Genomic DNA, 11,503 nt, shown 5'->3' with positions numbered 1-11,503 from the left:
CTCACTGTATTGGTAATGATTCTGAGATTTTAAGTGTATTTGGAATATACTGGTTTGCATCCCCTAGCTAAAAAGTGATCGATATTTCAAATAGAAGAGAACTCAGGTTCTGTCTTTGCCAAATTTCTGTGACATGTACACAGTTCTGAAGGACCTACAGAAAGACAGCTTTTAGATACATTCAGACAAATCTGTAAAACGTGGTCCAGCAGACATACCTCGGCAGAAAATCAAGCACACACCTTCCAAATCCCTGCCAGAACTGTGTGTTGAACCTATGCCATCAAATGGGGTGTAGCACCCATTCCTGTGCTTCCCACCTGCTCCTGAGGGCAGCACTGGGTTCAGTTGAAGGTTTTTATTTGAGGTATATCCAGCCCCAGAAATACTAAAGAAGGGTTTTTTTTTCAGTTGCCATTTCTTGTTGATTTTGTCTTAATATTTACATCATACTCAGTTTCAGGGAAGGTTAGCCAAAGTTCAGGTTGTGTTTTCTCCAAAGTCAGTAAGGTCTTTCAGTTAACCAGCTGGAAAACAGCTGGATGCACCACAAGACCCTTGTCACCTGAAAATATTAGACTCTACTCCCATTGTATTTATTCAGACCCCAAATAGGTTCATATGGGTAAATAACACAAATTTTAGGAGGGAAAGAATCAAGACAAGGTTTCTTCTAGCTCTCACCTGCTCAAACTTGAAAATACATAGTAGAAGAGGAGTCTGCATATTTAAGACCTAAACGTTGTTTAGATCAGATGAAGGTTTCTTAGGATATCTATGGAGGAACTGTGTGGGCATCTGTTCAGCCTCTGAAGCAGAGGTAGAGAAACACATATCAGAAGGAACAGCCTTCCTGGCTGTCCTACCAATGGAATGTTTAAGTGAGAAAAGTGCAAAACCACAAGCAGACTCAAAAACCCCATGATGTTTCTTCTCAATGCTGAGGCACATAGGCTCTGTGGAGTGACATGCCTCTCTGGGGCATACAAATCTGCACAGCACTTTATATTGTAATCAAGATGAAAGAAACAAAGTGTTCTGTTAAAAAGACTGCCGGCTCTCCAGAGAAAATAGCTTTGTGTATCACTTTATGCTAGTGGTGACAGAATAGAAAACAAAATACCACAGTTACATACATGTTCTTTGTCTAGAAGTATTTACAAATAGCTTTACAAATTTTTACACGCATTTTTCAGTTTTGCTTGTTTACTTTTAAATTAAGAGAAAAATTAGTCCCCAGAGGCTTCTAAGGCTTCAGTTGGTGCCTCATACTGTACATTCATGCTTGGCTTCTTCCTGGGAGAAGGGAGGAAAGGAGTTTAAAAATGTGCAAATCACAGACATCTAAACAGCCCTGGGTGTAAGGGTTCCTAGAGATGGACATCCATTGAGCAGTTGTCCTACTTCTCTTCAGAGACAGCTACTGGAGATGGACTTGGGGCAAAAGAGATTAGGAAAGGAGGAGTCACATATGAATTGCAATAGTTAGGTGAGTACATTAGTGCTTGAACATCTGGGTAGGAAGAGTGATAGATCAATCCCTACTGCATTCAGCAGTTCAAACAATGCAAGGAGTGGACATTGTGAGTTCTAAAGACAGCATTGAAATGATCTCTTGAACACTATTAGGGTTTGACTCTTGCTGCATATTTTGGAGTCAAAATTACTGTTTACTGACACAATCTTGACCAGGCACAGTATGATCCTCTCAGTCAAAAAACACTGATTTTTTGAGAAAGATGCACCTTCCTCCTAGTTTTCACAGGTTGTTTTCATGCCTCAACACTAAACATTGTAAAAATATTGAAATTAAAAAAGAAAAGAATTTACAATTTACAAGTGTCCATAGAAGTAAATTATTTAAAAATTCAAGATCGTCTACAAGGATCTACGAAATAACAACGCTGATAATGACACTGAGCCTGTGGGAAGAATAATCCACATGCCGTGAGGAACAGATGTGGTGGGTTTCTTCCAGAACGATGAGTCACAAGGTTGGTCTTTTTTTTCTAAAATCTGTTTCTTCAGCTACAGCAGCAGAAGTCTTGAATCCATGTTCATTACTTACTTCGACCTAAAATGCAGGATATAAGAATTACTTACAAATGAAAATATATTTTGTTTATCTTCTAATTTGTAAGCTGTAAATTTATACCAGCTGAGAGGTTAGCAACTAATGAACAAGTGGTTGAATCTCATTAATTTTTCAACTGTGAGACTCACCTATATGGTCAAGAATGAATGGCTGGGTACAAAGCAGTAGCTTTGTACTTTGCGTACCACAAGAGCAAAAAAATTTTGGGAGAAGTCCCATTACTGGTAAAGCTATGTAAATCTATTATAAAAATAATAGATTCATTTTAGTATAATGTATTTCAACAGCATGAGACATCTTTTCACCCAGTTATAAAATTCTGATGTGATCTGTTTACAAACATGAGCATTTGAGCTGGACTCACACTATTTCTAGTTCTCACCACAGTGACACTGACTCTATGCATTCTCACATGACTCCCTGTAATCATTTTCACTTGTGTAATCTTGGAAAATATATGTTGGTCTTATAATTTCAGAGCAATTTAAAGACTGGTAAAGTCTCAGGAGCAGATGCAAAGAGGACAGGATCACACAGATGCATCACAAAGGGGTGACCTCTCCACTGGCACAGTTTCTCATACAGCAGATCAGTTCCACAAGCACAAATTAATAGTGTTCTTCAAAGGGCTAGGGACATCCCTAACTGGAATTAGGGATTCAGTGTCTGTCCAGATAGAGTTGCTCAAAGCTGTAGTAGTTTTATTATTATTATTATTATTACTATTACAATTATATTAAAAAATTTCATTATTATGTTACTACATTGTTCTTATTATGGCATGATTATTAACATATATTATAATTACTATTAATAATATTAACCTCTAATGCAAAATGTAGCTTATTTTTTCCTTCTAGCCACCATGCTCCTCTCTTTTCCACATATCAGTACATGAAGTGTTTCTAAATATTACTGAGCGACCTGGCTGTTGATACTGTGATTCAAACAGGCACAACCATCTTCTTTGTAGTCCATATGCTTTAGTCCCAAACAGAACACAACCATTTTTTTTCTATTCCCCCTGTTGTCTTCTGCCTTACATGCATCTTAATTGAAACTGCATGGCTGAGAGCAAAGATCCTCTTTCTTTCTCCTCGTCCCGTAGCCTAATGGAGTTACAGGCAGAACAAAGAGCAAACAGGCAAGCCATGATCATTCATATTTGTACTAAAAATTGTTCCCCATGGGAACAAGTTCAAATTTAACTCCTTCTCAGAGGTGAGAAGGAAAATTGATAGTCTTGCTAATCATTAATAACTATGGTAGCACTAAGCAGACATTATACTGAATGTGAGCACTTGATAAAAGCAGACTGTCTTCATCATAGCTTGGATGAGACCACAGAGCCTTGTATTTTCTATGGGCTATGTTTAGTTAATTTATTAATGAAATAAGGGAAATAAAAGGGATGAGAAAAAGGGAAATACAGCCAAGTTTTCATTTATAAAGTAACAGTTATAAAGGCTTTTAATGTATTTTTACAAGCATTATTCATGTTCAGTTCTAAGAGAATGCTAACTCTCAGAAATGGAGTTTAGCACAGCCTAGACACCAGAAGTCACTTTTTAGAGGTACTAAGAATTTTCAGACTGTATTTAACTATTGACACAGATAGCAATTAACCCATCAAAAGAAGTCAAGAAGGCTAATGTGCTGCAGAGAGATAAGCATCTGCAAAGTTCTGGCACAATCCGCTGACCAAATTATTTCCAGCATTTTGGCTTTTAATTCAAACTTTGATCACTGACTGCAATTTCCCTCTCAACTTAGATAAAGTTCCTCCATATCTTTCAGCCCATACAACCAAAACATCAATAAAGAAGGAAATCCAATATAATTTCTGTCCCAGTTTTATACTCCTTGAAGCAATAAGGAGGCCAGAGAGGACCCTCCCAGTGGTAGAAGGATGCACATTCATAAGAAATGGGAAGATAACTCTTGTTCTCCAGTATTGTAAAATCACCAACAACCCCCAAAGCCCTTGAGCTACTTATCGAAAATCTCCTATCAAAGAACATATTATCAGATGCTGTGACTTTTCTACTGCAAAACAAATGAATATATTTTGCAGGAATGTATTTATAAGTATTTAATGAATATGTGTTTTATTTTCTTCTTTAATTATAGTAAGTTTGCTAAGAAAGTACTAAACGTTCATGCACTTGATGCTTAAAACTGATCTGAATGCAGGTTTAGAGATTAAAATCATTCATGGAGAGGTGTAAGTGTTGTAGGCATGGTCTTCTTGCTTCTGAATATCAATTTAACTTTAGCAGCTTATTCAGAAGGTTCAAACCCACATTTTGCCCATCTTTCTGACAGAAAATGCAGCAAAATAGACATTTAATGAAATATTACTAAAGAAATGTAGACTTCAATATAGAGCATGTACTTCATCAGATGTCAGAAGATTCATAATTTAATTTAGTTGTGTTAGTGTGTTATTTGTTCCTGTTCCAGTATACACCATAATTTTGGGGCTTCATAATTCTCTAATATTTAGATAAATTTTTAGTAAAGTTTTGTCTCTGTTTATTTCTTAAAATGGAAAGCTGCATCATGAATAAAGTATATTATAAAAACATGCAAAAATTAATAAAGTCATGAAGTTCAGGTGCCAAGTCCCAACCCTAAACAGTTTTTTAGTAATTGTCCATTATAAATTAAAGCTCCTAGCATGTGCACACATGCATACACAAAGAAAAACCTTCAACCCATTCTAATTCTGTTAACTGATAAGCAAAATAGAGAGAGTCATTAAATCAGTTTCAGTTAATTAGCTGTATGTGTGTTTCATGCTGCATTTAAGGGGCATGAAAGGCCCAAAGGTAAATTTAAAGACAGAGAGCAACATCACAACAAGCTTCAGCCATAAAGAATTTCCAAATTAACAACTTCTGGTTTACCAATAATACTTTGAAAACTCATCTACTTGAAGTTACATGCCAAAATACTTATACCAGTAATGTCTGCCCTTATCCTAATTTTTTCCAAATAAAAATAACGGATATGCATTCAAACTTATTCATTAGGTAGCAAAGCAGGAAGAGTCTATGAAAATGTGATTTTCATGGAGCAAGCAAGCAAGTGATGACAAAGAGATAATGAACTTCTAGTGAAACTCTATAGATAGATTTTAGGCTGACAAGCAGTTTTTCAGAAAAAAGTTTTTCTTTCAGTTGCTAGACAAATGTAAAAACTACTGCTTTTATATAAATGGGTTAATCTCATTAAAGCTTCTGCAGCTGCAGAAGCTATAAACCAGCTATTTTCTTGCTAAAAATTCAGCAAAGAAGCAATTCCATCCTTCAGTGAGAGCCTCTCCTTGCATTAACATGAGGCATGATGCTGCAGACACAGTGATATCTCCTAATCCTTGCCTTAGCAGATATGCCATCAATGACAAAGTGTCCTTACTCAAATGTTTTATGTGGATTAATTTTTAATTAAGTTCTAATTAAAATATAATTAAATTATCAGTTATCTGACGCCCAAATTATTTTAGGAGAAGGTTAGCTTTCAGTTCAGTTCAGTTAGAAGGATTAATGTGGTCCATGGGACCAGAACCTTACCTACAGGCTTTACAGGCTTTAACTCAACATGTTCCTGGGGGGGCTGTCGGTAGGAGTATGTGTCAAGTCCACCTATGAAATCAACTGAAAATACAACAGTTCCAGAAATGAACAAATGGAAATGAAAATATGTCAACTGAAAAAGAAATGTGGACAAATTATGTTTTAAAAGAAAAAGGTAAGTGCATGCACAGGTTTGCATACCAGAAATAAACCAAGTAGATAAAGATGCTGTGGAAACTGCTTACAGAAGGCTCCATGCTCTGTCTTCCTTGGGGTCTATTTAGTCCCATGCCTGGAAAGACAGGCAGCAGTTGGATGAGCAGACATACACACTCCTGCCAGTGTGTGTGCAAAAGGAGCGTTCACTCATCTGCAGAGCATGTAAAGAGAAACCTCTATGGGGTAAAATAACTGATTCTCTTTAGGGCAATCTCAAATTACATATATATATATATATATAGGGATATATAAAAATAGATATATATATCTAAATATATACATATATATATGTAATTTCTTTAAAAATTCCCCTTATACTCCTTTAAACATGTTTAGAAATTTAGGCAATGGAAACAGTTTAGCTTGTGAACCCAATTTCACCTGAACTTGTCAGGCTCAATGGATTTGTAGAAAAGCATGGAAAAACACCAGAGGCATGAGAGCTGAGTTAAGAATAAACAAGTGATCACTAGGTATGAAAAAGCAGCAGCATCTTCTGTGAATGAACTTGTGGGGTCAGGACACCTTTTCAGAATCCTTCTATGTCAGAAATAATGTGCTCTTGAGAAGTTTTTAGTTCCTTTTGTGGTGATAATGATTTTTTAAAAAAGACATTTTAGTCTGAATCCTGTATTTTGTTATTTTGGTCAGATTTTAAGCAGCTCTAAGAGGCCACAATTTCAAGCTATCATAGAAATCCTAAAAGCAGGTTTGTGGAAAAGGCTATTCTATTGATTTCAAAGGGTCTTTTGCAGACATGTCCAGAGCTGACAAACTCACAGTGCAGTAGGATTCTTTGGTCTCATGGAAAGCAACCTCCTTCACTTGTTTATATATAGGCAAGTATACAAAAGTCTAAGCAGAATTTTGATACTCATTGTTAATTGCTAATTGTTCATCACAGCTAATTGCTGTGTGAGCAGCAGAATAAAGAAGCAGTCCTTTCCCAGTCAATGTGTGCACTAGGTAGACCAACAAAGAATGCTTATCCAGGGTGAGACAATGGGAAAATGAGGCTTAGAGATCAACAGACTAATGAATTACCCACTGAAATCTGTGGAAATGCTCCTGGTGATTTCAGTTGGCTTCTCCTGGGTCCAGAAATGGCTGAAAACTGAACTTGATGTACTACAATCATGCAGCATCACCTCTTCCCCAAGACTGTTCTCTTAAAACTGTCTGAGCAGGACATAATGTGCTGAAGAGCTTGCCCAGCCCGAGCGCCTGCCCCAGCCTATCTGCACCTCCTCTTTCTACAGTGTTCCTTTCATGTTGCTGCTCTCCTTCAGAATGTTGTCACCACATGCCACAACAAGCATCAAAATTTATTTCAGCACTAGTGGGATCACATCCTTACAAAGAAACAGTTGCAGATGAGCTGCTGTAAAAGTTGATTTTTAAACCACAGAAACACAGAATGGTTTGGATTGGAAGAGACCTCGAAGGTCATCTAGTTCCTTCCTCTCTGCCATAGACAAGGACACCTTCCACTAGAGTGAGCTAGTCATCCAACCTGGCCTTGAGCACTTCCAGGGATGGGGCATCCAACTTCTCTGCACAATCTGCTTCAGTGTCTCCCCAGTTTCACAATAAAGAATTTATTCCTAAAATCTAATCTAAACCTACTCTCTTGCAGTTTGAAGCCATTCCTCCTCATCCTGTTACTGCATGCTCCTGTAAAAGGTCCCTCTCCATCTTTCTTTTAGGCTCCCTCCAGGTACTGGAAGGCCACAATTAGGTCACCCTGAAACCTTCACTTCTTGAGGTTGAACATTCCCAATTCTTTCAGCTTTTCCTTATAGAAGAGCTGCTCCAACCCTCTAATCTTGCTGTTGTTCCTCCTCTGGACGTGCTTTAACAGATCAATCTTCTTCATGTGCTGGGAACCTCAGAGCTATCGTCTAATATGTTACATATTTACTGAATAATTTTTTAGAATTAATCACGTTCACTGTGATTTGTTGTTGTTGTGTTGTTTTTTTTGGTTATGCACTTTAGTTTTCCCCAATTTCCAATAGTCAAGGGATGTTTTATCTGTTTTTTTTGGTTTTTTTATTTTTTTATTTGAGCACATGTTAACACAAGGAGCTAAGAGTGTTTTTGAGGCAATTCACCACTTCAGTACCACACGTCATTCCTCTCAGCAATCACAAGTATTATCTGCAATTGTAAGCAGGGAGAGAATTTAAACTAGCCTTTCTACCAACAAATCTTTTTGAGAAAGAAATGAATTTGAGATGTATTAATGATTGACAACATAGATATGTCTTTGTTCTGACAAGGAGAATATATTTAATAGCACCACCCAGCAAGTGGTGAGATGAGCTGCTCAAACCTGTTTAGCCAAGGCTTTCTCTTTAGCAATCCAACATGTCTTATGTAGTATTAAAGCTGAAGTTCACCTTAACATTTATGTGAAGCTTATTCTCCAGGCAAGAAGCTGTTCCATCACACAAAGCAATGGAATGTGCCATTTTTCATTATGCACTCTATTTTATGACTGCTAGCTCTTTAATATGAAGATTTGTCATCAATTATTTGAATTATAAGTTACTTCTTGTTTTAAAAATTCATTTTGATTTTACCTGGTATTTTCATCCCTTATAATTAGTAGTTTTAAAGGACTAAGTCCACAAATGGCCATTAAACATAGAAAATTGAATTTTTATTTTCATTGGAGGCAAAGACATTATTACGCACATTTCAGTGTAAGCAGATGTCAAATATCTTAAAACTTTACACTGAATGAACTTTTGGATGTGCACATACCTCTATTTAATAGGCCAGAAATAAATACTAGCAACATTTATGTAGGTTTTCCAAGAGTAAAATATTGGTTTAAGGATGATATCAAATAATTGTTTTTGTTTATTTCTGCCTGGTTAATAGATTATAAATATTTTCTGCCACAGATTCACAGGACTACATTAAATAGCTTCAGAAAGTTGCATAAGCCTGGAAGAAAGTTCAATTAAAAAACAGCGTTCTATACAGTTCTATTGTACTATGTTTTAAATTAAAAGAAAAAAAACAAAACCCAAGACAAACCAACAACCACAACTTGTCAGCAGTAGGGATATTCAGTCACTAAATAAGGAACACCCCATGTAGTCCAGTCATTAACTACAGTCATGCAGAGAGAAACTTAAAATCCTAGGGAGAGGATTTTTTAGCATCCCACAGATAATAGCAGGTCACAGCAGAAGCTGGTTATTTTATCTGCAGCTGGCTGCAAAACATGATCCCTATTCCCAGGGAATTGCTCTCTCCTTGTGTCACCTCAGTTTTGTGGTCATGGTGGATGCTTAATGGCCAGTGTGAAATGTTCCTTTTGAGTTCACTACCCGCTGTGCTTGGAAGTGCAAATCTGTGCTGGCTGTCCACCGCAGGCAGTCCATTAAAGTGATGTTCATTCATTCACGGGCCATATCAGAGGAACGGCTGTCATAATCTGCCCGAGTGAGAAAAGTGCAGTATGCTGCTGGCTGAAGAAAGTGTATCCACTGTCATCAGTAATTTTGAGGGTTATTCTTTTCTAGACAGATGACATTTCGGGTTGCCTTACTACTATTTATCCAGCGCATTCACCCATATGCAAGTTAAAATTTGCTTTCCTTTGAAGTTAGCGTAAAAGAATCAGAGCTCAGAAAATAAAATCCTGTCTCCTTTTCCACCCTCTCATCTGGAATTCAGCTTCTCTGGCAGTATCCCATTGACCTGCTGGCAGGCCCCGTGCAAACAGCTGCCAGAGCTTGTCAGTTCATTGGTATATTACTAATTTCCTCTTTCAAAGTTGGCAAATTCTAAGTATGTCTAGAGGTGCAGCGTATGAACTGAGCAGCAATACGGCAATAGCACAGTTCTTAGTAAATCCTGCAGTCTCTTGGCCTGGAATGCCTTATATTCTATTGATGCTTGCCTCTTCATTTTATAAATGGGAGTAAGCCCCAAAGCTGATGGCTCGAATGGTTGGCGCCTCCATCTGTCCCCTTTCCAAGAGAAAGGCAGGATAGCAGGTGCTCAAACTTGTGTTTTTATGCACAGAAGTTTTTCTTAACCTGTTGGGGATTCCAAATACTAGTTTGCACTGAAGTATTTTCCTTGTACTGAGACTTTTTATTGAATGGCAATACATCAATGCAATGACTTTAATAAGGAAAACGCATGCAACTGAAGAGGGTGCAACTAGCAGAAAAGAAACCAAAGTCAGTTAGGAACAGGAAACAAAATTGGGGGATTGATGATAAGTCGGTGCTACGTGCATAAAGTCTAAACTTTGGACTTTCCAATGTTTGCACCTGTAGCAAACTTTCCAGATAAGCAGTTTTTTTCCTGAAAAAATGGCTTTTTCAGTTGCCTTCCATCCACTGCCCTTACACCCTTCACTGCTTGACCCAGACTGACCCAGCTATCTGTCTGGAGCCTATACTACCCATTTTCCCCTCTTCATACTAAGCCTGAGTCCCTAAGTCTCAAGCAGCAGAAGAATCACACATTCTATTGCAGGATCACAGAAATAGCTTCTCACTTATGCAGAGGACTAAAGGAAGGAAGGTGTGTGCAGGACAATTAAAAAAGTGAGAAGAGACTTTAGGAATCATTTGTGGCCCTCTGCTGCTCTGTCTCTATAAAGTACTGGCAGATGATAATCAGGTTGAAACAGGATAAAGTGGTAGAAAATTACTAACAGACAACCTTTTACTTGATTTTCTATTACTGGAAGCTAGAAGGGGTATATTTCAATGTTCCACAGTAATTATTAAGATATTTGCACCAGATTTTTATCTTAGTCTTCACCAGTGGGATAGATCAAAATTTTAAAAACTGCTCTGACTTGTAACATGTAAATACCACACTTCTCTACAGGGCTGCACTGAAAGAAGGATCCTCTCAGAAGTTGCCTTAGAAAGGGCACTGGCATGGAAATTTCAGCTATGATCTTTGCTACTGAGCTCCTCATTTTACCAGTGATATGACATCCAAGAGATCAATATTATTTATTCTCCAAGGATATGACTGCCCAGTAAGATGAAGGAAGTATGAAGAAGATCCAAGATGTTAGGAATTGAAAATTGCTCAAGCCTTCTCAACCCAGACCTCCCCAGTCATTCCAAATCTGAGAGTATCTTTCAAAAATCTTCTCTGTGCCATGCCTTTGAAAGCTATTTACAGCCATACCGTCCCATTACTGAAACTAAGTGACGGGCTGCCTGGTTATGGTGTTTTCCTGGGTTTTTTCCCCCGGAAAAGTAAGTATTTTTGAGTCACTTTCAAATCATTAAGGACTCTTGGACACTGCATGGCAAAAGTCCCTAGAAAAGTATGGTTATCACACACAAATAGTGTAGAAAAATATTTACTATCAAGTAGTATTTACTACAAGTTTACTATCATTCATTTAGTAACAGAAAAAAATATACTTTACACTGCAGGTGTAAATATATTGTATAAACTGTATAAATTGTTTCCTTTAAGCTTTAGAAAACATTCATATTTCCTGAGACTGTGCTATGTGCCAACCCACATTCAAAGTTTAAGTTGATGAGGAGTAGTTTTCCATTTTGCTTTAAAATGTTATACTGTACTCTCTCTAAATACTTATCAGCTTAGG

The 11,503-nt window shown here is 37.3% G+C and overlaps 1 protein-coding gene across 3 annotated transcripts in view; it reads right to left on the bottom strand.

The window, feature by feature from the left end:
- Positions 1–1,071: 1,071 nt before the first annotated feature.
- NKAIN3 (sodium/potassium transporting ATPase interacting 3) overlaps positions 1,072–11,503 on the bottom strand; it is a 335,000-nt gene continuing 324,568 nt past the window's right edge. For 2 of the 3 annotated variants that reach the window (XM_015648896.3, XM_015648887.2), the window contains exon 6: positions 1,072–2,074. Coding sequence is in view for 2 of the 3 variants with exons in the window: in XM_015648887.2 (XP_015504373.1) it covers positions 2,061–2,074 (14 nt within the window). In the remaining variant the exon portion in view is untranslated. Of the gene's footprint in view, positions 2,075–5,670; positions 5,755–11,503 lie in introns of all 3 variants that reach the window. The other variant, XM_015648869.2, reaches the window with a different exon arrangement.

Source organism: Parus major, chromosome 2, assembly GCF_001522545.3.
Source record: "Parus major isolate Abel chromosome 2, Parus_major1.1, whole genome shotgun sequence".
NCBI classification, from domain to species: domain Eukaryota; kingdom Metazoa; phylum Chordata; class Aves; order Passeriformes; family Paridae; genus Parus; species Parus major.
The sequence above is the reverse complement of the archived record's forward strand: the minus strand, read 5'-3'. Positions and strand labels throughout refer to the sequence as shown.